This window comes from Nothobranchius furzeri, chromosome 12 (genome assembly GCF_043380555.1).
Source record: "Nothobranchius furzeri strain GRZ-AD chromosome 12, NfurGRZ-RIMD1, whole genome shotgun sequence".
In the NCBI taxonomy this organism is placed as follows: Eukaryota; Metazoa; Chordata; class Actinopteri; order Cyprinodontiformes; family Nothobranchiidae; genus Nothobranchius; species Nothobranchius furzeri.
The window spans coordinates 313,482-337,649 of record NC_091752.1 but is presented as its reverse complement, the minus strand read 5'-3'; the positions used below and the strand labels follow the sequence as shown (position 1 = coordinate 337,649).

Here is a 24,168-nt window from a genome sequence, read left to right as displayed (position 1 = left end):
GCTTTAACTCTGAAAAGCAAAAGTTCAATTATTTTCCATGCAATGAAATTAAATGAAAAATGCAATAAAGTTGCAGTAAAATCAGAAATCACACTTCAGGAGCTTCTGGTGTCACATTTGCACTTAAAAGGCATTTAGCCAACAGGCTCCCTGACTGGGACCGTTTAGAAATGGAACGCCTGATTCATGCCGACTACGGAATGGATGCGGCCAAGTTTCCGTACAGCTTCCGGGCATCTCCGTAAATTTGCTCCTGCATTAAAATCGACAATACGTATAAAAGATACACATGTAAAAATGCCATACACTGATCTGGTAGCTCAATAATAAAAAAAAGATAAGTCAACAAGGGTTTTATTCTGAAATATAACGCATGCACGTTGCTGAACCACATCTCACTTCCTGTCTTGCCCATTTAATTTCATTAAAAGTTGAATATGGAACACGGACACAATAGCGACATCTTGTGTTTAGAGGAAGAAGTGCAACAACAGAATAAATTCAGCCGTCAGGGTGTTGGTTCGCTACGGACATGAAGTGACCAGCGAGCATGTCCAGTGAGGAATCGTGCAGGATAAAGACCAATTTCTACTAATAAGTTTATTTTACAACAGTATTTACCGCTACAACGTCATCTGGGCTCAGAATAAGCTGCCTGACTTAACGAGTCCAAATGGTTTACACAGTCCCAGCCTCACTTTTCCCAAGCGGACTTTTTACCGCAACAGTGCCCCCTATTGGCTGGAAGATGTAAACATAAACCCAGTGCCATGCCCGTCAAAATAAAACTTAGATTATCTAATTTTTTTAATCTAGCTTTTATAGGAGAAACTGTACATTCTGCACACCATTAAACACCCTGTGGAGGTATTTTTTAATATAGTTTCTTATAAAAATGTTCCATATTCCACCTTTAACTTAATGAAAATCTGCATGCGGCATTCGGAAAAAAATAAACAATGCAGAAACTTACAGGAGCATCGCGTCGGGCGAGAATGCTTCGAGTGGACCGAACGTTTTTTGGTCTTTGCAAAAGCTGTGCGGAACTTGGACTGCGTTAATTCCATACCCGGTGTGAATCGGGCATTTGAGTAGCCAACGTTTACACTGATGAGTAGAAAAGTCTACAGGGATGTGTCTGAGGTATTTTCTGTACCTGCCGTCTCTCTCTCAGCTGGGAAGCTTCACCTGGATGATTAAACCAAAGTGTGGTTCCTCCTCTTAGTTCTATAACTGCACCTACAGAGAACCAAATTATTAAAGCATTAAGAGTGTCCACCAAAGGAGGATCCAACTAAAACAGGCTGAACTTGTGACCTTACATGAACACGGAATCCGGCCCTGAACATGTGATTTGCTTCAGCTAAATGGTCTCTTGGAAAACATTTGGTGTAGCCAAGTGTCTGCGATGCATAAAAAAGCAGCGTCCTTGGCCTTGAGAAGCACAGGAAGCTTCTCGTGACTGAGGGATTATAGTGAACTTTGAGAACTTATTTGCTACTCAAGTTTTCCAGTTTCCTCTGCACAGGAGATTGGATGCATTGCCACAAGGAATACTATCCAACTATTACGTATGGCTGCAGCCTAGACCAGGAAGATCATTTAATGAAGCAAAAGATCCAAGAAACCTGACTAGTCTTGTAAAGCTCCAGAATAGAAGTGAGCAGCTCTACTCGTACGGCCACCTCCAGACTGAGGTCTCTTCTCTGCCATCCTCCTCTTCTCTCAGAGCAAATACTAATCTTACCACCACTAATGACCTGAGAAAGCCTCGATAGATTTTAGCTGCTGTTGGACTGAAAATTGCCATCATTTGTTGAAGAAAATGACTTCAGATGAATGAATTTGTGATGGGGATAGTGGAAAAATTGAAAGGGTTATAAATGAGACCACTATAGCCTGAATCTGTGCTTTTGTCTTGGGAAAGCAAAGCAATACGAGCGAGCAGTCAGGGAGTGGTTAAAGCCCCCAGCCCTCGGCATGCAGGACCTGCTGGGGGGGGGGGGGGGGGGGTCATAGTTTCAGCTCAACTCGCTTCAGTCCTTTGAAAGGTTAATGCTCAACCCACTTCAAAACCTGTCGGCCCTATCAACTCCATCTGCCAATTAAATGGAGGGCCTGGGGTTTTGTCTGGAGCTTTGTCCAGGGCCCCTCGCCCTTCAAAATGTTTGGTAAGCGAAATGGCATCTGCCCTGTGGAGAGCTGCATTCACAGTCCACTCATGGCTCGAGTGCGTAGCTGCAGAACAGCCTGGGACACAAAGTGGATTTCATTTGTAGAGGAGATGCGCTGACGTCATCTTGCTGCACTCAAAATGGATAAAAGTGTCATCAACTCCAATAAGCCAAATAATTGTGAAGTGTGGAGAGAAATTATTATAAAGTCGTGCATTGCACATTCTTCCGGCACTTGGAGAGTACTGACGTTTTTTCTCCTCTCCCTCCCTCCTCATCCCAAGGCTCCTTGTCCTGTCTTTGTGTGCACGGCGCTTTCTGCATTTATTCTGGAAACTGGGAATTATTAAAAATGGATCTGGTCAGCTGGTCTCGATAGACAAAAGTTTTCCAACAATGAGAACGGGAGAAGGGGCTCCCGGCTGCCCGTCTGGGACAGAGCCAGCTGGGTATATCATGGACTCCTGGAAACAGTGGCACCTGATATGCCTCTCTCAACTGTCTGTAGAGGATTCTGAAGACGTTTGGATATTCGTCGTTTTGGTGTCGGGATTCCTGCTGTTTGGCCTGAGCGGTTACCTGGCTTACCAGAAAATTAACGAGCTTTCGAGGAATATTGGCTCAATCCCGAAGCTCAGGGATGGACTGCATCGTGCTGTAAACACACAAACTCATAATTGTCAAGATGAGTCGTAAGCTTGGAACTTTGGCTGAGATTCAGGCTCTGGCACAGATGGTGGATTCGATCAAGGAGCGAGTGGATGGATCAGCACGGACTGGGATTGATAAATTACGCCATTATTGGATCTAGAGGGGTTGCAGACCAACAGGACCCTAAGGCAGAGAGGAAATTATCTGTCTGTCCCTAAAACAATTCTTATCTAAATCAGGTGTCCTTGGAGCCTGTGAGGCTCAAGTGTAAACTCCCCTCAGAAGAAATGTGGAATGCTGCCGTCGCTATGGAAACTCTCCCTATCCCAGCCTGGGCGGGACTGAGACCGGTGAAGGCCGTGGAACCGTATCTTGGAGTCAATGTGCCCTCTAACACATCATCTCCCTCCCCTGTCCAAACTGAGGTGATGAGCGCTGCTCCCACCTAGTGGACACTTATGTTGTGTAATGTCTTAAGTCTGTGCGCATATCTGTCCGAGGTGGTTTTTTTTTCCATAGCAAAACTGCCCTCTCTGTGGAGGGTAACCCGTAAGTGCCTTTTTTCCCCTCCCCCTGACTATCCTCATATAAACCCTCTTGAGCTAGTTCTTCTTCAGGCACTCGGAGTACAGACTCTTCCCTCTTTCGCTCCCTTATCTTTTTCCCCCCCAAGGCTCTTTGTCCTGTCTGCCCACAGAGTGCTTCTCTGCATTTCTTCTGAAAAACTATTTTTTTACTAACCATGGATTTGATAAACTGGTCATTCAATGCAATCGATAAGATTTTTTTCAACAATGAGAACGGAGCAGGGGGCTCCCACTTGTCCACAGGGGACACACCCGGTGGGATATATGTGGGATTCCTGGAGGGAATGGAAGATCATATGCCTCTCCCAGTTTTCCATTGAGGACATCGAAGACGTGTGGATATTCAGCCTGATGATCACTGGATTTCTCCTGATTGGAGTGGGAGGATATCTGGTTTTCTGGAAATTTGCGAAGACGGGAGCGATTGGAGGGCGACCCGCACCCACGGAAAGCACCGTCCGTGTGGAGACTTCTCAGACTGGGACGTTACTCGAGGTGATTCGTAGTTGGAAAATGTTCTAGCTGCGATACCGGTATTAGTGCGCAAAATGGATGTCATCTCTGTGAGAATCACCGGACGGTATGGACAGGTTCAAAAACCCAACATTGGCTTCACTGAAGGACTGGAATGATCAGTTTGAAGACTGAAGGCAGAGAGGAAAATTATCTCAGCTTGACCCAAACAAAGTCTTGCTATCCGAATCTGACACCCTGGTAGCCTTGAGCTGCAAGCAACTAAACCCCCACGAAGGAATGCAGACAGATGCTGTGAAAACCTGACCTTAACCCCACTACCCACCCCTCCGCCTTCGGATTGGTGGACTTCAGCTTGGCGAGGTCATCAACCTGTAGGAGTCAATGTACTCTTTGCTTCTCACAAGATCTCCTTCCTATCTGTGACTGTTCAGTAGATGAGCCCCATAGATGGCTGCTCTCGCTGGGGGAAACAGGATCCCGAATGACCACAGTCACCAGTTCTTGTCATGTGTCTATGTATTCATGTCTGATCTCAGAATTGTGTGTACTTAAACCAATTTCCCTCTGGGATTAATAAAGTATTTTTGAATTGAATTGCTCCTTTCTTCTCATATTTAATTCATATCAGGAGAAAATTTACTTAAGCAGGAAAAGAAGAAAATCCCTACCCTGACTGAGCTGGCAGGGATCGGAGAGCACAGACCCGTTGACTGAACACGGTGCACCATCCTGAGGGAACAGAACCACGATCCCAGCGCTGTTCTCAAACAGGCAGTGTTCAAGGAGGAGTCCAGGTCCATCAAGCACTGCAACACAATTATGGTAGTTTGAATAGAGCAGCAGCTGGGCTTATGGTGCCACGAGTACAGGGTCGTGAAATTAACTCACCGACATCCCGACTACACAATGCTTCTTCACTCCCAATCAGGGTTCTGCCCTCCTGCGGTCAAGATCAAAAGATTGTGACACAAAAGCAGACTTGAACAGAGCTGGCATTTAACTTCCCAATGATCTATTCACTTTCAGATAATAGAGTCTGATTCCAGTGGTGAGCAGGTCTTTGTTGATGCCTATCAGGTGAGGTAACTGGCAGTTCAGGACGACTCCGCTGCCCTCCATTCTCAGAGCCACCGTCTCCTCCTGCGGGTCACACCAGAACATACAAGAAACAATACATTCAGTAGCCTTTAGCTGCAATGGTGCGCAATAAAAACGCTGACAGACATTAAATGGCAACCAGCAGAAAACTGAATACTTTATGACTGCTCTTCCTCGCCGAAGGCCACGAAGAATGGCTGCATCCAAACCATGCGTCACCGCCAAGCCGAGAGGCTAACGGCAAACGAGATGCCATAAATCCTTCAGATTATGGTGGCGAGAGTCAAACTGTATATTGTGTTCAGCCGGCGACACACACACACACACACACACACACACACACACACACACACACACACACACACACACACACACACACACACACACACACACACACACACACACACACACACACACACACACACACACACACACACACACACACACACACACACACACACACACACACACACACACACACACACACACACACACACACACACACACACACACACACACACACACACACACACACACACACACACACACACACACACACACACACACACACACACACACACACACACACACACACACACACACACACACACACACACACACACACACACACACACACACACACACACACACACACACACACACACACACACACACACACACACACACACACACACACACACACACACACACACACACACACACACACACACACACACACACACACACACACACACACACACACACACACACACACACACACACACACACACACACACACACACACACACACACACACACACACACACACACACACCCCTTTACTGGTTTACTGTAAATAATTCCGGTGCTGTTGAACACCATACCAACCTGCCATTTCAGTCTTGGAGTATATACTTCCATTTAAAATTAAAACAAGAAAAAAATTCTATTTGTCTTTATTTAGACACAAAAACAAAAGAGAAATTATGTGAATAATAAAGAATTTTTACACATTCATAAATCCCCTTTAATTGTATTTTATTTTCTCCAGAGAAAAGTGATGAGACATTGATTTAATCCTTGACAGTCTTCTCTAAAGTACGGGAAAGCTGTACTTAAATGTCTGATCTGCTTCTCAGAACGCTTCACTGCCTCCAGGAATTGTCGCTGTGAAAATGTGGCAGCATGACTCACAGGAAGCACGTGGCCATGAAGGAGCAGTATTCGTTTCAAAACGATGTAAAGCTCCATTTTACCTAAAAAGGACCCAACCTTCTGCAGAAGAGACGACTGTGGGGTTGTTGATTTTGCAATTAAACAAAAAGGAGTAAACAAGCCAAAGTAGATTTTTCTGCTCCATAAACAAAATGTCTGCTACGTGCGAGGGATGCCATCTAAAGGGCTAATGACTCCTATTCGTCATAGATTATACGTAGCGACTAAGAGGCAGAGCAGAAAATCTCAGTGAATACAGATGAAACACAACTAGCTGCCCTCACTTTCAACCTCCTCCTGCTCCACTGTATAGATCGGACCGCGAAGTGAGAGACATGATCACCACCAGCTCCACCTCAGTCATTGGCAGTTGTGAGACGGGAGAAATCCTTTTGTCCTAATGAAGGAGACATCGACCAAGGCCTCTGTACTTAATTAAAAGGGATTTTTCACAGACTTCAGAGGTGAGGGGCAGCCTGGCAGATTATTGCTCCGTGTCACTTTCCTTAAACACCAGGAACCAATCAGATCCTCCCATTTTCTCCTTAAAAGCACAGACTGTTGCTCTTCAACCCGTCATGGTGTGGCAACAGCAGCGCGACCCAAAAAGTAAACGAAGTTCAGACTGAAGCAGCTTGTGAGCTACTGTAATTAGCTGTGGCCTCAACCAGCAGCCAAAACATCGGGCTGCTTTTAAAGCTGCCATTAAACACAATTTGTAGTCGAGGAGAATTTTAATTCCCGTTTTCGTCCAGCCCTTTTCTCGGCTGTGTGGGTTTCCAACTTGGACAAATCACATCTCAGAACCAAAGCTTCCCCCGCTGCCCGTCAACTTAGTCAAGTAGAACAATCTGCTAAGAGAACAGATTAGCTCCGAATCCAAAACAAAGGGAAAACCTTTAAGCTCAGATTGCGGTGTCACACTGAAAGGTACATTTTCCTTAAAGAGTTGCATTTATATCCCTTATTTCTAGTCTTTATAAAAGGTGCAAACGACTTCCACATAAAAAGGAAAGGCAATTACGTGACCAGCTTTTAAAACGACAAAGTCTTTTGCTTGCAATGATTGATCACATCCAACGTTAAAGAGCCGTCGGCTTGTTAACAGCAGATATTTTCCTTCTTTCCGTCATTAGTTTGTTACACTCAGGAGCAGAATCTTAACCAGAAACGTGTTGCTATGATGAGAAAATCAACTGCACCGATATTACAGAGGACGTGAGACTAGTTTTGTTAAGTTACATTTTTATGGTCCATAAAAACATGTTTAGGACATGCTGTATAGTAATTCTATCTCACATAAAGCTATTTCAGCTGTTTGACATTTTCATCACCTTCCAGAATGAGCCGTTTCAGGGCTCTTTCACTTTAATGGGTCTTTTCAATCACCCAAACTGGCATGGAATGGGAAGGATCTGGTCACTAATTCTTCTGTTCAGATTGTAAAACCGGTCCAGACAGGGTTAGGGTTAGGGTTTCAGGAATTGTGTGTCTAAATCAAGCGGTTTCAGAAAGTCCCTGACAGAAAACGGGTGGATGGGTTAATTTCATGTTTGGGGTGTTCATAGAAGCGGTAGAGACCCACATGGCAGCACCAAAATATGCAAACAAGGGATTTTAACCCTAACCCTGTCCCCTTTAAGGTCCAAGGAACAACCACTTTATGCAACTTTTGCTGGAAAAACAAAGGAAAAAGAAACCGGAATAAAACATTTATAGGATTTGTGTGAGAAATTCTACTAAAGTTTAAACTCCTTTCAGCCAACTTATTCTACATACAGAATGGTGCTTTTTAAAATTTCCACAGAGATTCTCGTTGTTCAGGTCTCAAATTCAGTTAGTGGTTGAAAATGATATCAGCTGTCATCAATAAAGTGCTGTTTTATTCATTTTTGGCTCCTCGTGCGAGACGCTTTGGTCCTTGTAGACATTAGACGTGTGTTTCTTAGATGATCAAATAACGGTTTTTATTTGATCACATTCTGAAAGCTGCTCCGGTTTGGGACCAAGCTGAACTCACGTGTAAAGAAAAGCTGCTGTAGACATGAAACGGAATGTGTGAAGGTTGTGAACCGTTATGAAGACGACGTCAAACCGCTGACATTACCAGTCCCATTGACCAGTACCAGAGCAGAGCCATCCCGGTTTAAAGCGGTGCTGATGGTAGCGTGTTTCAGAAAATGCAAAAGCTACAGGATCAAAGAAATCTTGTGGTTCATTTATCTCAGTCAAATGTAAGTTCCTCTCTTCTTAAAACATTACAAGCAGACCTGAAAGCATGGCTAGGAGAACAGAGTGCAGCCCTACTAATAAACTAAAACTTCTCAAATGTGTAGGCCTGTGTACAGAACATAAATATAGAACCCCACATGATTCCTGCCTCTCTTTTCTGAATCTGTCACCGTCTCCGACTGGTGAGAGGCTGCTCTGAAATCCATCTCGTATTAATTGCCTTCTCTTTGCCACGTGCCCTGTAACCAATCTAGGAAGCCGACGCTGAATAACTTTGCCTTCTAAATCTGCTTTGAATACAGAATCCAAAATTCATCAGTTTACGACGCTTTTGGTCAACGTGTTTCCTTAAGGCCCAAGTGGAAATTCTCACTGCGCTTCCCCATCAATTAAACACAAAATAGGAAGCAGACTCTTGGAAACTATTTCAAAAGCCGTGTACAAGAGTCGGAGCTCGATATCTGACACGTGCTGCCTGGATGTGCTTCTGTACCGACGCATGAGCAGGAATCCTGTTCATTTTCCCCATAAAGGCAGAATGCAAGTGCTCAGGAAGACAAATGTCAAATCCATAAAGTCATTCAAACACTTCAGAATTTCAGCGGCATCGGCAGGTCCACCGGTCACCACGACAGCGGCATTTTCACCTGGGTTTTACACTGCATCATGCATGATAACTGATGCTTCTGGATGGGAACAGCTCTAAACAAGTTTCATCGCCTCAACATACAGAACATGCTAACTGATTTACACGACTACAAGTTTAATCTGCTGGACAGCCAAACATCAAAGTGTTACATGTCAGTAATCAGACCCAATTAGGAGCAGCAACAGAAGCTAACGAGTCCGTTCTGACAGCACCATACATGTCAGAGCTGCATACATGCAGTCGATGGGCTTTCATCTAAACCTGCGCTTCGTTCTGAGGAGCCGTCAGGTCAGGATACGGAAAGCCAAGTATGAGGAAAGCATTTGTCGATTGTGTTGATAATGTTTTACCATCCACTAAAACCAACTGATTAACGTGTATCAGATGTTTTATTTGCCACCTTCTAATTCTAAAATTCTTACAGAAAATAAAGCTTTAAAATATATTAAATTGACAAGTCTGAGTCTCATAAGGTTGGTAATAAAAGGGTACGATGATCCGACTGGTAAAACCGCCCGTCAGGGTACCATATGGTTGAATGCCCAAAACATAGTATGATGACCCGACAGGTAAACTGGACCATCGGGGTGTCGTACAGCTTTAAAAAAATGCATGATGATTTGACAACATGTGTGTGCAGTCAGATAGGCATACACAGTTATACGCGTATGTCGGTCTGACACCAGAGTGTTAATTCCCCACCATACATGCATGCTCTTCTGCATTCATGTGAACGCAACCATCTATTTATATCTGTCCCTTACAAACAGCTCCTGCTACAACATCAGGGACTAAAACGTGAGAAATTAAAGTCTGCCATCGGACATCTCTCCGGACCTGTTCATCCCAACTCTGCAAGACTTCGACGTTAGTTAAAGAATTCATCACTGGCTCGCAGTCCCTCCATATTTCTTTCCCCTGACTGGCACACATCACAGCTTGATGCATAATGCAACAGGCTACTTCGCAGAATACAGATAGTTCCAAAAAATGACAGTTGGTGTTATTTTGAAGGTTGGGCACCAATTCAACCCAAGAAAATAGTTCGGCACGATTTTATAACTAGGAATAACGGCATTGTGTGTTGCACCTTGGGGGAGTTCTAGGGTGATGCACCATTCCTGCCTCGGGGAAGACCTACTTGTTTACATTCCTTCTTCTCACCCTCCAAAGAAAAACACCATTTCACACCACCACAACTGCTGCAATCGCTTTGCTTTTTAATGCCTTTGAAATCTAAATGGTTAGAAAATCTAATTCAATTGCCAACTTGACCCCCTTCATGAAGTGGGTGTTTACAGGGCTTACAGTGACACCAGCTGGTGGGATCTGCTTACTGCAGCAGCTGTCCCATCTCTTCTCTGGCTTTCAGCTTTGAATAAAAATATTCTTAAGTAGAAAGATTTTTCCTGTCTCCATAAACACATTTGCAAAATTTAAACAGATGGAGGGAAATGAATGTTTGTCTTCTTAATTCTTTCTATTCTGTCCAAAACTATCAGAGCAAAAGGTCAAATTTAAAAAATCATCATAAATAGAAACATACATACATACTGTACCTGCAGAACAGTCGGCGTCTCCTCCCACTTACTGGTCCACTGCTTGGTGAGAACTTCAATCTGTTGGAAGAAATAAAGGAAAAAACTGATTTAATGTGTAAAGAAACACACTCGCAAACATTTTGTTCTTTTATTTTACCTTGGCCTCCTTTTGATGTAGCTTCTCTTCTACTTTCCGAGTTGTGGGTGACTCGCAGCCATAACCCTGCAAAACAACAAAACACTAAATCAGACTTTAGAGGAAAACTCAGATTGTATGTGCTGAGAAGCATGCAAGGACCTGAACAGCTTCTGCTAGTTGTATTTGAAGCCTGGCCACTTCAGCCTGCAGCTCTCTGATCATCTTCACGGTGCCATCTTCGTTCACCTGGGGGGTGTTCACGATGTTTTTAGCACGGCTCGCATAACGTAAAGTGTTCAGAGTCTCGGCGTAGTTCGAGTCAGCCGGGGAAATGGCTGCAAGGTGAAATTCACCATTAAGTAATGCTCACAGGTGAGTAAATAACGAAAAACCTAAACTTACTCGCTATCATGGTAGTTTTGGAGTTTCCACCCAGGCTGTCTTTTAGAAGCCATGTCAGCACAGAGTCTCTGTAAGAAATGAAGATCTGCTTCTTTTTGGCCAACTGTCCACCTTCACCAATATCAGCTGGCAAGTTGCATTGGGAACAAAAACAGGAGGAAAATAAATTGTGTTGAAAACAAAAAAAAAAAACTTTACTTTTCCATTTTAGTATAAAAATTCTCATTCAAACAGGCCAGATGTTTCCGTTTCTTTTTGAAACAAGACTACATAGTAGGGATCCATTGATACCATTTTTTTCCAAACCGATATGATACTGATATTTGGATCCGAGTACTCGTCGATACTATTTACCGATACTGATACTTCTACCACACAAAAAAATGCAATGAATTGGAGTACAGGTTTTAATTTCTTCTCTGCTTTCAATAGGAAAAAAAGACTTGGGTAGTTAAAAAAAAATAGAAATTATCACTAAATATATTAGGTGAACAGAAAAGACAAGTTACAGTGAAGCCACTTTCAGGCAACTGCACTGGTATCGGTTCCTGGTATCTTAACTTTTACCGGCACCGATCCCAATATCGGTATTGGTGCATCCCTACTAAATAACTAATGCATTTTTGTTTGCTTTTAGCACCCCCTAGAGTCCATTTAGGAGAAGCAAAAGTCTCATCTCCTCGTGCAGTAGTCATCGTAACTCCTTAATCTAACAGCTAAAATGTCTCCCCAGCCTTCATTAGTGTCTACAGGAGTGATTCAGCACTAAATTAAACAAATCAGCTGTGCTCGTGATCTAAAACATGCAAGTAACATGCTGGAAGCAGACTGCAGCGCTAGGTAGTCCAACACACCAAACCGGCCACTCTGAAGTTGCAAGTGGAATATTCTGGCAACAGGGGGTGGCCTTTCATGCACAGGTTTATTTTAGGACATACTGGCTCAAGAAAATGAAGTACGGCTTTAATCCCAATCCGTGAACAATAAGATATGATCAGCACTAGCCAACACCAATAGGTCACTGTGTGTGTAGCTGCTTTTACCAAGAGCTGAGATCACACTCCCCAAGGTGACCAGGGACTTGTTGATGTTGGCTCCTTCCTTCAGCCTGGGGCCTGCGGTGTGGGTGGCATCAGCTCTCTCACTGCCCGCCAAGTCCACCAGGTGGATTTTACTCCGCTTCTCACGTGGCAACTCTGCATCAAACCATGCCTGTGGTATGAGGAGGGATTATGCCACATGTTTAACAAACTAGTTCAAAGCAACAACACAAACTGCGTGTTTGACCTGGGTGAAGGTGATGGTGAAGATGGCGTGCGAGCGGCTGCTGAAGTCGTTCATGCCTGTGCTGGCTACAGTACGATTGGTGTTGCCAAGACTGATCAAAGCCTCCACGTCGCCATGGCTGTGCACCACGTGCTTCGACAGATCTACAAAAGTATCTTTGTCCTCAGACTTTCTACAACAACGTATTTAAGAATAAAAAGGATAAAAATAACACGTTACTTTCTACGTAGGGTCCTTCATAGGGGTGCTCCCTCACTTTCAACCCCCCTCCATCAGTGCTTGGTGATTTCTTCTTCAGAAGGTCGTGAACACGTTCGCTGTAGATCTCCAGATAGCTGGTGCGAAGACAAATAAATTTAAAAATAATAAAAAAGACTAATTCAAGGTTTTACACAAGGACACAATGGCACAAATCTGACTGAATGGCGGAGCATCAAATGGAAACAAGTTACTTTTTAAAGCCAAATTTGAAAGTTGGTTGTTCTGGCAACAAATAAACAATTACATGCATAATAGGCTTGGCAGCGAGGTTCAGTGAAAACCATTGTTGGTTTGTGCTGTGACTAAATCAGAGTCACAAATTCAGAAACAATGAAAGGAATCAAACAATTAGGCATTAGGACCGTGCAAGAATTAACGGCGTAAACAAAGAAATGCATCTGGTGGATGTAGCCATGCATGCATCATTATGGATGTTTCCAACACTGTTGAGAACTCAATCAGGATTAAAATAGGGTTTTTACTGACTTTTTGTGAATGTTAGGAAACAAAGATCAGGAAAATTAAATAAATAAACGTACATGCTTAAATTATACCACAAATAAAAATATAAGCCTGCAAATGTCTGGGAGAAGCAATAACGTTTGCATGGGTGTTCATTTGTTTTATTTTACCTCCCAAGTCCCGAATTTGTATTTGGTGTGCGTTAAGAAAAAACACTTGTAGGCATTACAGATTAGTCGACTCTCATAAACATGCAAAAACGTTTTTTTTATCTTAATTTTGACAAACTTCTGCAGCCGCGTAGAGCGGCCACCCATGCAAAATAAAATTGGAGTAATATCACATTTGCTTTATTGTTCCAATATTATAATAATCACATTTATACAATATAAATATTATATTGTTAGAACGCGATAGTACATTGTACTAATGTGAAAATTATAAAGCTATGTTAGAACGTGATATCGCTCCAATTTATTTTGTGTGGGTGGCCGCTCCAAGTTGCTGTAAACGTCTGGAAAAAAATTTAAGCTTTAAAATGTTTTTTCTTTAAGTCAATAAAGTTCCTCTAAAAATAAAAAAAGTTTAGTGAAGGACATCAACGTCCACATATGTGGAAACCGGGTCTTAGAGACCTAGTAAATATGTGTGTTGCTTTAAAAATTCCAGCTTTTAACCTAAGAGGTGATTTTTGCCGTAATAAATTAGTTTAAGGAACAACTTTAATTTGAATTTCCCCCTTTTTTTATAAAACTGAAGACAATTCAATGTTTGTATTAAACATCTTAAAATAGTTTAAATTTTATTAAAAGATGAAGCCAATATAGACAAAGTACCTTATTTAGCACTGAACTAAATTATCAAAGGCATCAAATTTGTCAAAAAATTTTATCTGAACAATTAGGAAAGCAGTAGTGGTAGTAGTGGTAGTAATGGGTCAGGCAGCCTTGCTTTTACACCGTTCAGTCTCAGCCAGCTTGGTGAAATGTTCCCGTCTACCTTTTATTTGAAGATTCAGGTCTTGCTTCAGAAATGACATCCTTGTCTTAGATTTACCTTTTCACAGCGTTCTGTAAATATTTCATGGGGCTGAAGTGTGGGGGAGATGACGGCATCATGAATTGGTTTTCTCTGTAGAAACAGGTGCTGTGTGCGGTAAGTGATGTGTTGTGCATGAACATTTTTTCTTCCTCGTCCAGAGGGCTGAACTCTTTACAGGTTAAATCTTCAGATTTTCTCAGAAGTTCACAGATCGTTTAGGGCAAACAGTCCAGATCAGCTCTGATTTAGCGTCATGTTAGAACAGGGTGGAGATTAAACAACCACATAGTTAAAGTTTCATTAAACAGCTAAAAAATGTGACTGCCCATGTGTCTGGGCCCAGCGCACAGGCTGCATGTAATCCTGGCCGGTAAACCTCTGAAGAGTTCTCCATGTATGGCAAACGTGCCTTCATCACGTCTGATTCTTCTGGCTACGATTAAATATGTCATTTTAGTAAATAAATACTGATTTGATGCCTCTTGTGAACATTGCACTATTCTGAGGGTTTTATCGTTTCTTTATGTACAAAACTAAATATGGGACATTAAATTTATCGTTTCACATCCGCCCACAAGTCGGAAAAGGGTAGAATTCCTTCTCCAGGCCAGGGATGAGGTCCTGCCTCAAGTGGAGGAGTTTAAGTATTTTAGAGTCTTGTTCACGAGTGAGGGAAAGATGGAGCGGGAGATCGATAGGCGGATTGGTGCGGCGTCTGCAGTGATGCGGGCGTTGTACCGATCTGCTGTGGTGGAGAGAGCCGAGCCGGAAGACTAAGCTCTTGATTTACCGGTCGAGCTACGTTCCCACTCTGAATGTGGTCACGAGCTTTGGGTAGTGACTGAAAGAACGAGATTGTGGATACGAGCGGTGAGAAGCTCAGTCATCCGGGAGGGGCTTGGAGTAGACCTGCTGCTCCTCCACAGAGAGGAGCCAGTTGAGGTGGCTGGGCCATCTGGTTAAGAGGCCTCCTGGTGAAGTTTTCCAGCCACATTCTACTGGGAGAAGACCCAAAGGAAGACTCGGACACGCTAGAGGAACTATGCCTCAGGTGGCCAGGGAACGTCTTGGGATTTCCCCAGAGGAGCTGATCCAAGTGGCTGGTGAGAGGGAGGTCCGGGCCTCCTGCTTAGGCCAATTCCTCCGGGACCCAACCATGAGTAAGCGGACGAAAATGGATGGACGGATCCTTCCATAAATGTGTTGAATATCCACTGAAACTGATCACCACAACAGGTTTGAAGAAGCAACGAATGCTGAACAGAAGGCAACGATAATACGGCCTTACCTGACCTCCGTGTGAAATGAGACAGTCTCAGTTTTGCTTCTGTTGGATAACTCCAAGAACAAGCCCTCACAGATCCGTGGAATTAAACCTTTATCCACCTAAAATTGAGAAGACATCTGCCTTTACACCCGCTGAAATAGACGAAGCTCGCACTGAAATGACAATTACATTTCGATCCTATTATACTTCAGTTAATCTGGTTGTCTACACCATGCCATAACCACGACTCAGCACACACACAGACCGCTGAACAACAGCAGCTCATCAGCTGTGGAGGTAGTGAAGCATAAAAGCAATCCCAGCCGGAGCAGTACGTCCTCTTGTTTTTAATTACAAAGTAACAGACAGTAAGCATTAAGTTATATAATTATCTCTGATGTTGACAGCAACTCTGCTGATGACCTTGCACAAGTCCCCCAAGCAGAAACCTCCTAGTGTAAAATCCCTAGTGCAGTGTGTGTGTGTGTGTGTGTTGCTGCACTCATCAAAAATTCTGACTAGTGAGGAAGAACAAGCTAGTCTAATGAGGCAGCATTCAGTTGGGGTCCAAAGTGGCAAGAGGTCATCACATGCAGAGTAAAGACGGAGGTATAATAGAAGAGGTATGCATACAGCACTGATTGTTGTGAAGTCGTAAATATTGCCGTTACGCTGCAGTGTTCAGCATGCATATTGCAAGTATTTTACTTACCTTATGTCCCATCATGGTGTAAGTTTTCCCTGAGCCCGTTTGGCCATATGCAAACAAGCAGACGTTGAAACCTTCAAAAGCTGCTTTTATTACATCAGATCCCAAGTCCTGGAAAATCTGAAACAGGTGTAAAATATCCATTTTACACATTTATAGAAATAAAATGCAAGAAGTGGTTCAACACTGGTGCAAATAAGAGTTAAACAGATGAAACACAGACAGCACCTTCTCCTGGGAAGCAAACGTGGAGCTTTTACTGTCAGTTGAGTCAAAAGAGAAGTCAAAAGAAAAGATTTTGCCTCTGTCCTTCAACTTGTCTCCACGTAAAGAAGAAGGCTGAAATAAAAAAAAAATCACTCAAATGAACTCAAGTAGAATTCATTCTGTGACGGTCTAGCCTACCTTATGAATGGATGCGGTGTTCTCCTTCATATGCACAATCACCTTTGATGACAACTGTTTTTCTCTGCAACAAGCCGTGCAAAAGTTTGTTTTCTGTTTTCCTGTTAAAATAATAAGTCACTCTGTTCTACTGACCTTTTGTTCAAAGGGCGCACTCTCACCGCGACCTGAACTGAAGACATTATTAATCAAACCAGACAGACGAAGAGCCAACGTCCCGTTGCTAGAGTTTTAAGCAAACCTTGTCCTTGTTTGTTACCACCTAATCTAATCATCACACCTGGAACTGATCCTCACGTTGTCGATGCAGTGCATAAACTGTCCACTAGAGGGTGTCTCAAGCACGTTCTCCGTTTAAATGTGCCTTGGGCAAGATCAGACAATACATCACTTCATAAATATTTACTTATAACAAAAACGTTTGGTTTCCAATTGACGAAACTGTCGTTTGGTAATATTACACGTGGTTGAATCTGTAGTGTGCAAAAAACAAATATCTGAAATGTCCTGCATTCACAATTCATAGGTTAAAAAGGCATTATAAGTCCTTGCAGCTGCTACCAGAAACAGAAGGGCTGTCAAATAACAACAAACGTTTTGTGTGAACCCAAAATATGATGATGATATAAATCGTTTCTTGAGAAGTAAAATAAATGAAACAAGAATAGTTAAATTATTGTAAGAACACCAGAGTGGCGTTGGGAAGCTTATTTTTTCCGATTTTGTGCTACGTAGCTTGAATGCGACATCTATTGGATTTCCCATGATGCAGTGCGAGAAAACACCGGCGCGGACTTTCAAAAATAAAACATGGCAGATAATTCTACTTGTTCAAAACCTACATCAGTCTCGGCGGCGGCCACAGAAACGGAGACCGCTGTTGACACCACGGGTGGCGGGATAAAGGGACGGCTCTCGTTTTCACCACAGAAGGATGTTAGCGTTGATGGAGAACCCGAAATAACGCCTTTAGGCGGCAGTGCGGAAAGTGTCTCCAACGTCTCCAGTTCATGGAGCCAGCCAGAGGGAAGAGCTGAACGACTCCCGTCTGATGCCAGCGACACATGTTCAGAGACGAAAAATGATGGTAAAATAAGAGAAGAGTGTCCAGAACAACGCAGAGGGAGTTCTACTGAAGCCAAAGAAAATGCTGCTGTTCCCACAACCACGTCTCAAGGCAGGTAGCATAGAGTTAGCTTACTTTCCTGCTTTTGATCCGTTTAGGCTAATGTGCAGCTATATTTGGTTTCATACCCAAACTGTTTCCTGATCAACTTAAAATAAGCTTGTGCCGGTCAGTTTGATCAGTAGGTAACGCCTGATGATGTCAGATGTCAACATAATATTTCAAATTATTGCTTGTGGACAAAACTAAATGCAACTGACCACATTAGATGTGCCCAATAACGCCAATAAAATATACATGTGATCACGGCTAGATGGATCGGGTAATTTCAGAACAAGAGAAACATAAAACAAGATGTTTAGAAAGATACAAGTTGTTAAAGTATGATTATTTCACTAAACCAGTTAGGGTTAGGGTTAAATATTAAAACTACAACATGAGAAGCACCAAGTAGAACCGTTGAATTTTCAGCACGGTTGTTGTAGTTAGATTATTTTTAAGGATCGTCTCATTTGAAATAAGATGTTTACCTCAAAAGTCCCTTAAGCTGTGTTTGCAATGTTCTTTCTCTTTAATTTGCATTACCTCAGCTTACGTGTCATCCATCAGTCTGCGTGGTTACACCTGACGCATTTATGTTCATTTAAGGCTCTTTTCATTATTGGTTACCTAAATGTTAAAAATAAAACTAGAGAAAAGAGTCAACATCAAGAATTAGTGGACCTAGTTTTCCTTTTATGTAAACTTTGGAATTATTTAAATGAAGAAATAAATAATGCATTTATTGTAAGATGTTGTTTTTGCTAAAATGTGGTTTTTAGATTCCTGGTTTACTTTTAAAGATGCCAAAAATTGTAAGGATATTTACCAACAGATGGTCAGTTTTCAAATCTAAAAAACTTTTTTGCACATTTTTTACTAAGAATTAAATATCAGATTTTTAATTGTGTCATGTGATGCAGTTCAACATTTTATTTAGGAAAAAATTGCCACGTGCATTGCAAACCACAATTGCAAAACTCAGTTAAATGTGACTTGTTAAATGTTAACATTTGCATATTCATCTTGACTTTTTAGTAGCAAAAACAAACATCTTGCACCATTTTTCCTTGAATCGCATTTGGAAACATTTGTGACTCAAAAGCCACAAAGAGGATTGAAAATTGCTCATGCAGATTCTTTTGAAATCTGTCACATTGATGTAACTCCTTTTTCATGGCTGACACAGCACTTCCTGTGGGGTTTAAAGGTGTCCCGCTGCATGACTCTGCTCCTCCTGACTGGAGTAAGTTAAAGGAAGGACACTCGTACACATTTCTGACACTGGTTGCAGAAAGAGTTCAGCATTTAAGATCAACTCCCTTAGTGGAGATGAGTCAGCACAATGTGGTGGTGTGTTGGGTCTTGTGATTGTGTGATTTAAAAGATTTGAGTCCTGCTGAAGCACAGGTCTCATAAATCTCAATAAGATGCGACTCTGTAAGTGATTTGATCTGATTAGAATCAAAAGTAATCTTCCTCCACAGCCTGATTTCACTCCTCATGTTAGTTTTTGAGACGAGTGAGCTCATCAGGTTTATCTGAATAATGGCTCTGATACATTTCATTAACGTTGACCGTGACGGGTCCATTACGCTCTGTAATAACTTTATTCTGGTTCTGGACAGATAATGCACAAGAGGACCCTTCTGAGCCGGATTTCGATCAGACTGCCAACAATCAGCAAGTTAACACAGAGGAAAATGATGCCGAGGTGGTGAGACGAGCACGGGAAGAAGGCTGTGTGGACGTGGCCTTCCCTGGAGCCGTAACTCAGAACAGCTGCTATCGTTTCGTCAGCGAAATCCTCAAATGCATTCTCTATCAGAGACAACAGCTACCCATGACATACGACCAGCTGGTCTATTCCCAGAAGAAGCTGCATACTACGGCACAGGTAATACATAAATGTAATGTCTCACTGTCAGGTGAATTTATTGTAGATTTGAGATTAACCAACAGTGCTTGGGACGTTCTGCTTCCCAGGATAAAGATGCAGTGAGTCGGAGGCTCGCACAGTCTGCCAATAAGGACCGGCGTAAATGCCATCAGACTCTCCAGGAGATGGAGGAGGTGCTGCAGCGACTGGAGGTGCTGTTTTCCTTGAGCAGGATCCCCCGTGTTTTACTGCTGATGGGCAGCTCGGTCATCCTCCCCAAGGAGATATACGAGATCAACATGGAGGCCCTGGTACTGGCCGATGGAAGTCAGCCTCTACGAGTGTCGTCATGCTTAAGGCAACTGTTCCGCACTCTTTTTGTCGCCGACCTTTTGTCCGACACCAAACCCGTTCGCTTAATGCCCACCACAGTGTTGGCGCTGGCCCACAGGGATTGTGGTGTGGACTGGTTCCGCCCTAAGATGCAGTTTAAAGTCCCAACGCGGGTAAAAAAGCAAGTGATTGCCCTGTCTACTGACCCCGGCGCCTGTAAGAAGCTAAAGGCAGACGGATCAGACTGGCAGGATTACGTGTGGTTCCAAGCACCAATGACCATTAAGGGCTTAGCAACCGACCCTTAAAGTTAAGCAGTGTGTTGTCTGATCTTGGATCACCGCTCCAGAAGTGTAATCTGGTCAAATTTATTGGGCGTTCAAATTAAGTATTAAACTTAGCTGTGCATGTGCGTTTTCTGTCTGTTTCAAGTCACGCAGATCTACATCAGACCGTCGTGGTGTCTTACCTTTTAAAGCTTCTGATGCAGAGCGAAAGCTTCCTAAAGAGGCATGACTGGTGGGCGATTGTGTTTATATTTCTAGAGAATTACTTTTCTGGTGTAGAAAAAGAGCAGCAACACAAACGTCAGTGCAATATACCTTTACTGAACAGAACTTGAACAATTACAAAGCTTTCCTCAGTCATAAGGGAACAGTGGTGAGCCGAGGTCTGGTTCATGTTTACATCTTTGCAATAATGTGGTAAATCAAGCGATAAGACTCGCGGCGTGGAAAGGAACAAAAAAGATGTGTATGTGGTGTACAGACTATCAGGTATAATAAAATACTAAAACACCTGCATGAAACCGGGAGTACGCTTAAGTCTTCAGAGCTTCTCTACTTTTTTAACAAACTGGAAAATGTCATCCGCAAGCAGCCGGGGCTCTTCGAAGGCGGCAAAGTGGCCACCTGCTGGCATGAACGTGTAGGAACAGATGTTTCGATACCTAATCTGTGCCCACGACTTGGGGCAGTGCATCAGCTCCTGAGGGAACGCGGCCAGACCGGTGGGCACAAATATTCCCGTCCTGAAGCAAAAGGTGGGATCGTTAGAGAAATTATAAAATGAGATTAAAATTGATGTGAGCATTTGGTCTCCTACTTTGCATCGATTCGGCTCTCTGGGTTGGTCTTAAAGTTCTCTTTGTAGAAGCGCATGGAGGAGACGATGGAGCCTGTGGTCCAGTAGATCATGACGTTTGTCAAAAGGTCATCCAGGCTGAACTTTCTGTACAAAAAAGACATTTCTAGTTCATAACAGAGGGCAGCAACTGACTAAAGCATGTCTATCTTTAGTACCTCTCCAGCCCACCATCAACCAGGTCTCTGTTCGTCTTTTTAGTCCAGGTGGAAAACTTCTCCAGAATGTAGGCTGCCAAGCCCACGGGGGAGTCGTTTAGCCCACAGCCTGCAAACACAGAAGGAAATCACTCGTAGGTCGGATATGAGGATGTTTTTCTTGCCAGTCAAGCAACAACTTTAAAAATAAACAATTCTAAAGGTCCAACATCCTCAGGTGTTTCCTCTAAGCTGAGCCTTTAGGACAAAGCAACACACATACTTGTTCCTGAGGAATCAGTTGTATGTTTTTGAACTGCTATTGGCTCCTTTTCTGCCATATTTCTAATATGGCGCCTACATAACTATATAACAAGTACGTATGATGGCTAACATAATGGGGAGTTTTTATGGTGACAGTTTTAGCTTCATTGCAGCAAACTATCACCAAGAATCTGGGAAAACTCCACATCCTCCTCCCAATCGCTCTTTTGTTTTGTCATGCCGGCTTTTAATGCGTGCTCGTAGCCGAGGTAAGTGACCGACGGCTCCGCCAGTCGACGGGACAGGCTGCGCTCAGACGAGCCTGTCACCTGAATCTTTCTCAGCAGAAGCAGACTAAACTGAACTGTAACCTGAATGGAAACTTCCACTCGACACACTAGCTAGCCCGGCCCTGGCTTCTTTTCCTGTCCGTGAGCTCCAAGCTGAAAGAGGAGTGTGCAGAGGGCAGTTTGATGGATCACGATCCCATCCTTTACAACGGGACAGTCACAGTGATTGGTTGAGGTTTTTCCAGGATTGTACGTTTCAGAAGCGATTAAAGTCAATATGTGAAGAGCAATTATGGCAAAAAAGCTCCACAAACATCTGCCCCACCTTTAAATTGTGAAAATAAGAAAAGTCGTCTTGAGCCCGTCTCACAGCCTCACCTGCAGTATCTGGCTTGGTGGCCTGAATGTGAAGGTAGCCACTCTCCCTCAGTACTTCCCAGACATTCTTCTCAAAGAAAGGGAACAGCCGGCGAACATCTTCCCGACTAAAGCCCACCAGGAAGGGCAGATAGGGGCCGATGATCAAAGACAGCAGCACTTTGAACCCCCGTGTTGACATGCACATGTTCAGGTGGAGACCTTTCACACAGCTGGAAAACAGAAGTATTGTGAAACAGCTGCTTTCTGGGTTCCTGACTCATAATTACTGCTGTAAATGTGATCTTGTGGCAGGACAATGTTATCAGCTCCGTTCTTCGGGAATCTGTGCTGTCATGACTTCGTAATCATCTGCACACAGTGGAAGCATGGTTCCACAGCTGAGGAACGCTACAATGAGCTCTTTCACCAACAGCTTAGTTGAGGGAACTTTCTCAGCCATGCCGATGTGCAACATGGTTTCTAATAAGCTGGTTTTGTGCTTACTCAGGCTTCATCTGTGCCATGTTGGTGGTGATAAGCGAGCCCCAGTCTCCTCCTTGCACATAGAACTGGGAAAAGCCCAAGCGCTCCATGAGTGTCAGGAAAATCCGAGCAACAGCCAGACTGTTAAATCCTGGAAAGGAAGCAGGAAGCACACTGCTAAAACATCAGCTGTCCGCAGAAGCAGACGTGTGCACACGTTATTCATAATTACCTTGTTTGTAAGGGGCTTCTGAGAAGCCATAACCAGGGATTGAGGGGATTACGACCTCAAATGCAACTCCATCCTGGCTCTGGGTGAGGAGGGGCAGAATCTTGTAGAACTCGTAGAAAGAGCCGGGCCAGCCGTGAACGAGCATGAGTGGCAGAACCTTCTGGTCCCCTCGGACTGCCTGGCGCACGTGAATGAAGTGCACATCCAGTCCTGCAGCACCAGAAAAAGTTTTTACAAGAGAAAACATTGAATCTAACCCGTTTGAACCCCGTGGAGCTGTGTGTACCTTCTATTTTGGTTCTAAAGTGTGAATACTTGTTCAGCATCGCCACCTGCTTTTTCCAGTCAAACTCATTCCTCCAGTACGAAACCACTTTCTTAAGGTAAGTGGAGTTAAAGCCATAATTGAAGCCGCAGTCTTCTAAAGGATCTGAGAAGCGGAAGCTGTCGATGCGCCGATGGAGGTCCTGTTCAACAAGATAACAGCTGATTCCTTCACACTAAAGCTGCTGTTGTTAGAAACTGGGTTGGTATTTTGCAAGCACCTTAATCTCTTCATCTGAGGTTTTCACTGAAAAGGGGTAGATCGTGTGATCCTCCGAGAGAGTCTTCTCTCCTGCTCCCCACCATCCTTCACCAAGAGGGATAGATCTGGCTTTGTTCCTCCTCTGCATGACATATGCCAGAATTCCACCTGCCGCCAAGGCCACAGCAGACCCGATAAGGAGTTGCTGCTGGACAACATCCAGGCCAAAGAAAGTGTCCCTGCAGGGGGGGGGGGGGGGGGTCCAGAAAATCAAATAATGAGATCAAACTTTTACTTTTCATATCAACATAAAACACCGCAAGGATTTGTTACTTTAAAAGCTGCAGTCTCTGCATTGTGAAGGGTCAAAACGTGCGCGTGCTCAGGTTTCTTTGTGCTGTAACAGGATAAAGGTCGACAATGGTTAATTTGTTGGGGGGGGGGGGGGGTTGCACACAGCACTTCGAAAAGTTGCGCGAGCCGAAATCTGCCCCCCGTGCCCCTCCGCGTTTTTAACGTACCTTGTTTGTCACGTTTTAAGTGTCCGGAGGGAATGTTCTCACTTCCAGTCTGGAGAGAGCAACCTCCGGGATAATCCGTTCCTGAACGCAGCCTTTACCTCAACTGGCTGCGGGGCGGAAACCCCTCAGAGGCGGGGTTTGTGTGTGTCTCGGTGATTCCTGATTGGCTGAGAGATAAGCTCGCGCTCTTGCTGTTGTTTACATAAAGAAGAATCCGGAAGTTCAAGCTTGTAGCTCT

General features: G+C 43.6%; 3 protein-coding genes across 5 annotated transcripts in view; 1 reads left to right on the top strand and 2 right to left on the bottom strand.

The window, feature by feature from the left end:
- Positions 1-17,365, bottom strand: part of kif16bb (kinesin family member 16Bb) — a 34,893-nt gene extending 17,528 nt beyond the window's left edge. The window contains exons 1-16 of one of the 2 annotated variants that reach the window (XM_054749794.2): positions 16,733-17,365; positions 16,598-16,661; positions 16,421-16,531; positions 16,196-16,312; positions 15,505-15,602; positions 12,672-12,787; positions 12,453-12,595; positions 12,209-12,377; positions 11,166-11,291; positions 10,923-11,098; positions 10,782-10,847; positions 10,634-10,702; positions 4,910-5,029; positions 4,778-4,829; positions 4,558-4,695; positions 1,157-1,239 (exon numbers count right to left, since the gene is read on the bottom strand). In XM_054749794.2, the coding sequence (XP_054605769.2) occupies positions 1,157-1,239; positions 4,558-4,695; positions 4,778-4,829; positions 4,910-5,029; positions 10,634-10,702; positions 10,782-10,847; positions 10,923-11,098; positions 11,166-11,291; positions 12,209-12,377; positions 12,453-12,595; positions 12,672-12,787; positions 15,505-15,602; positions 16,196-16,312; positions 16,421-16,531; positions 16,598-16,661; positions 16,733-16,779 (1,695 nt within the window). In that variant the 5' untranslated portion in view covers positions 16,780-17,365. The remainder of the gene's footprint in view (positions 1-1,156; positions 1,240-4,557; positions 4,696-4,777; positions 4,830-4,909; positions 5,030-10,633; positions 10,703-10,781; positions 10,848-10,922; positions 11,099-11,165; positions 11,292-12,208; positions 12,378-12,452; positions 12,596-12,671; positions 12,788-15,504; positions 15,603-16,195; positions 16,313-16,420; positions 16,532-16,597; positions 16,662-16,732) is intronic. The other variant, XM_054749795.2, reaches the window with a different exon arrangement.
- A 1-nt stretch (position 17,366) lies between these two features.
- On the top strand, positions 17,367-20,385 carry mad2l1bp (MAD2L1 binding protein). Its single transcript, XM_015944008.3, has 3 exons — positions 17,367-17,774; positions 19,391-19,659; positions 19,749-20,385. Exons 1-3 carry the CDS (start codon positions 17,408-17,410, stop codon positions 20,280-20,282), a joined length of 1,170 nt encoding a protein of 389 aa, XP_015799494.3. The 5' UTR covers positions 17,367-17,407; the 3' UTR covers positions 20,283-20,385.
- A 177-nt stretch (positions 20,386-20,562) lies between these two features.
- ephx5 (epoxide hydrolase 5) lies at positions 20,563-24,069 on the bottom strand. 2 transcript variants are annotated; one of them, XM_015944007.3, is made up of 10 exons: positions 23,931-24,069; positions 23,743-23,806; positions 23,429-23,648; positions 23,170-23,350; positions 22,884-23,093; positions 22,673-22,802; positions 22,187-22,398; positions 21,276-21,384; positions 21,079-21,204; positions 20,563-21,004 (listed from the first exon to the last, which is right to left on the bottom strand). In XM_015944007.3, exons 2-10 carry the CDS (start codon positions 23,763-23,765, stop codon positions 20,803-20,805), a joined length of 1,413 nt encoding a protein of 470 aa, XP_015799493.3. In that variant the 5' UTR covers positions 23,766-23,806; positions 23,931-24,069; the 3' UTR covers positions 20,563-20,802. The 2 variants fall into 2 exon arrangements, with proteins under 2 accessions (XP_015799493.3, XP_070398220.1); XM_070542119.1 differs by lacking the exon at positions 23,743-23,806 and having other exon boundaries at positions 23,931-24,063.
- Between the last annotated feature and the right edge of the window lie 99 nt (positions 24,070-24,168).

Coding starts and splice junctions, on each gene's coding strand:
- mad2l1bp (XM_015944008.3), top strand. CDS start 17,408: ATGGCAGATAATTCTACTTGTTCAAAACCTACATCAGTCTCGGCGGCG. Junction 17,775..19,390: donor TCCCACAACCACGTCTCAAG/GCAGGTAGCATA, acceptor GGTTCTGGACAG/ATAATGCACAAGAGGACCCT. Junction 19,660..19,748: donor AGCTGCATACTACGGCACAG/GTAATACATAAA, acceptor TCTGCTTCCCAG/GATAAAGATGCAGTGAGTCG.
- ephx5 (XM_015944007.3), bottom strand. CDS start 23,765: ATGCAGAGACTGCAGCTTTTAAA. Junction 21,205..21,275: donor GTTGATGGTGGGCTGGAGAG/GTACTAAAGATA, acceptor TTTTTTGTACAG/AAAGTTCAGCCTGGATGACC. Junction 21,005..21,078: donor GAGAGCCGAATCGATGCAAA/GTAGGAGACCAA, acceptor CTTTTGCTTCAG/GACGGGAATATTTGTGCCCA.